The following is a 2,349-nucleotide window of genomic DNA, read 5'->3' on the forward strand; positions in this document are numbered from 1 at the left end:
GCCCGAACCTTCTCCTCTCCCTCCCGTTCCCCCCGGCGCCGGGCACTGATCATCTTGGCGGCCTCCATCGCCGCCGCCACCGCCCCGCCCTCCTCCTCCTCCTTCCGGGTCCGCTCCGCCAGCTCCTTCTTCTTGGCTTCGATGAAGGCGGTAGGGATCCCGCTGGGGTTACGCTGGGCGTCCACTAACAAGGCCCAGAGTTCCGTGACGAACGTCGAGGCTTTGTTTTTTCCAATGAACTCCGTGCACTGCAGTTGCAATTTTTTCGCGTCCGTGTCCTGAGGGACAGGGAGGGGAGGAGGGAGGGAGGGAGGCAGGGAGGGAGGGAGCGAGGGAGGAGGTGAAGGTGGACAAGAGGTGGCGGTTCCTATCCGACTTTCCTCCCCTCTTTCCTCCCTTCATTCCTCCCTCCCTTCATTCCTCCCTCCCTCTCCCATCTCCTCCCTCCCTCCCTCCCTCTATCCATCCCTCTATCCGTCCCTCCCTCTCCCCTTTCCTCTATCCCATGCTCCCAAGCACGTACGCTTTCTAAGTAGTTGATGACAAGGCCGATGGTCACTTCCTCTTCGAACCCCAAAAACTCCACCAGCTGGTCGGTAATCCAGCGTTTGATCACGTCCATATTTACCTTGCGTAAATCTACCTTCTCCGAGAGAATCTAGGGTGCCAGAAGAGGTCATAACGCGTCAACGAAGGGTAATTCGCCCCGACAGACGTCGGAGAGGGAGACGGCTATCCAAGTGCTTCGTTCACCTGGTTTGTATGTCACCCCTTGCTCCTATCCATAGTCACACACATGCCGACGCTTTCTATCGTCTTTGTCATGACACGGGTACTTACGCTCGCAAATTTCATCTTTTTCATAAGGCGTTTTTCAGCATTCCCAAAACGAGCGTCTTGATCGGCCGTGGTGCCTCGGAAAAACCCGGACGCCATATTCCTTTTCCTACAAAGATGTGCGTGACAGGTTTTTAACACTGTGGCTGGGATAACTCGGAGGTCCGGATGGGGCCACACGACTGGTCACTCGTTTCCAAGGACGACGGAGTGGACAGACGGACAAGAAGGAGTGAATGACTCGTCCATACGTACACTCTCCTGTCGGGCTGATCACCTTGAGATATCGAAGAAGGGGTGGTGTGCTCGTCATCGAGTTCAATAAATCATCGGGTAGGCCGCAGTCTTCGGAAAGACGAGGCATAACCACACATACCACCTGGGGAGGAGGTTAACAACGTCCCAGACCACCAAGGCCTTCTTTCCACGGTCGTGGAGAGCGGAAAACACTCTACCAACTAAAGAAAGACGAAAGAGGATGGGAGCGGCGTCGCTAGTTTTTGGTTTTGGTCTTCGCCTATCCGCCAAAGGCGGGGCAGTTGCCGCACGCAGGCCGCAGCGCTCGCCCAGAGATCCCGAGTTTCAAGTAGAGGGCACGCCTGGTTTTGTCTCCTTGATTATCGTTATAAGGCTTTTCAAAGACGTGCAGTGAACAATGGACATGTTGGGAGGTAAACGTGATCCTTGTGGTTTTTTTATATATTTCCCCTGGTCAAGACCTGGCGCCTCTGCCTGTGAGTCTCGAGGTGGAAGGTAATTGACACTTCCTAGGCTTTTTCCTACTTGCTTTTCAACAACATATCTCGAGCTCCGTCCTCCACCTAATCCTTGCCCACTACCTTCAGAGCAGGCATGAATTTTTCTCCACCCCTGTGGGTGCTGCCGCTCTTGCTGCTTGCCGCCTCCCCGGTCTTCGCCTTCCTCCTGCCCCATCCCTCCACTCTCCCTCTTGCCGACCGCAGACCCGGCGAATGCCGGACACAGGTACTACCACCCGTTGTCACGTCTCGAAAACCCTTGATTTTCTGTCTTTTTTTTCTTCATCGGGTCGCCCCGTTCCACCTTGCTTGCGTCATAGCATCTGACGTCTTCCTCCCTGGTCCCTCAGGCCATGGGAGAGAGGAGACAGGGTGATCCGGTCACCTCCCTCCCGCCTTCCCTTCCTCCCTCCTTGCCGTCCCACCTCCTTCAAGCCCCACGGGCCTTGCAACAGCACCTCGCGAAAATGATCTTGTCGCTCTCCTTCCTTCTCCCCACTGCCTGCGGGATCTCTGCGGGCATGGCCCCTCCCTTCGTGCCCGTAGCGCGTGCCGAGGAGGTCAACCTGCTCGAGCAGCTGGAGGCATTGAACAAGCAGGTGAGGAGGTCTGCTCGGGGATGGATAGGCGACGGGCGGGACGACGGTGGAGGTGACGTTGAGAGACGAGGTGGCTTTTCTCCAGCCAACCCTTGTCCTCATTCCCTCCCTCCCTGCCTCCCTCCCTCCCTCCCTTCCGTCGTTCCTTTTTTCCC

At 56.6% G+C, this 2,349-nt stretch overlaps 2 protein-coding genes across 2 annotated transcripts in view; one reads left to right on the forward strand and one right to left on the reverse strand.

Moving 5' to 3' along the window:
* SRRM1 (serine/arginine repetitive matrix protein 1) overlaps window positions 1-1,045 on the reverse strand; it is a gene marked incomplete at its 3' end in the record, with an annotated part of 1,319 nt that extends 274 nt beyond the window's left edge. Inside the window, exons 1-3 of the mRNA XM_005855994.1 lie at window positions 841-1,045; window positions 524-658; window positions 47-278 (exon numbers count right to left, since the gene is read on the reverse strand). Coding sequence (XP_005856056.1) covers window positions 47-278; window positions 524-658; window positions 841-936 — 463 coding nt within the window. The 5' untranslated portion in view covers window positions 937-1,045. The remainder of the gene's footprint in view (window positions 1-46; window positions 279-523; window positions 659-840) is intronic.
* A 637-nt stretch (window positions 1,046-1,682) lies between these two features.
* NGA_0318900 (uncharacterized protein) lies at window positions 1,683-2,188 on the forward strand (the record flags this gene model as incomplete). The annotated part of the gene is made up of 2 exons (XM_005856000.1): window positions 1,683-1,821; window positions 1,916-2,188. Coding segments are annotated over exons 1-2 (405 nt in total), but the record flags the coding sequence as incomplete, so codon positions are not given.
* Between the last annotated feature and the right edge of the window lie 161 nt (window positions 2,189-2,349).

This window comes from Nannochloropsis gaditana, assembly GCF_000240725.1.
Source record: "Nannochloropsis gaditana CCMP526 unplaced genomic scaffold scaffold059, whole genome shotgun sequence".
Taxonomy (NCBI): domain Eukaryota; class Eustigmatophyceae; order Eustigmatales; family Monodopsidaceae; genus Microchloropsis; species Microchloropsis gaditana.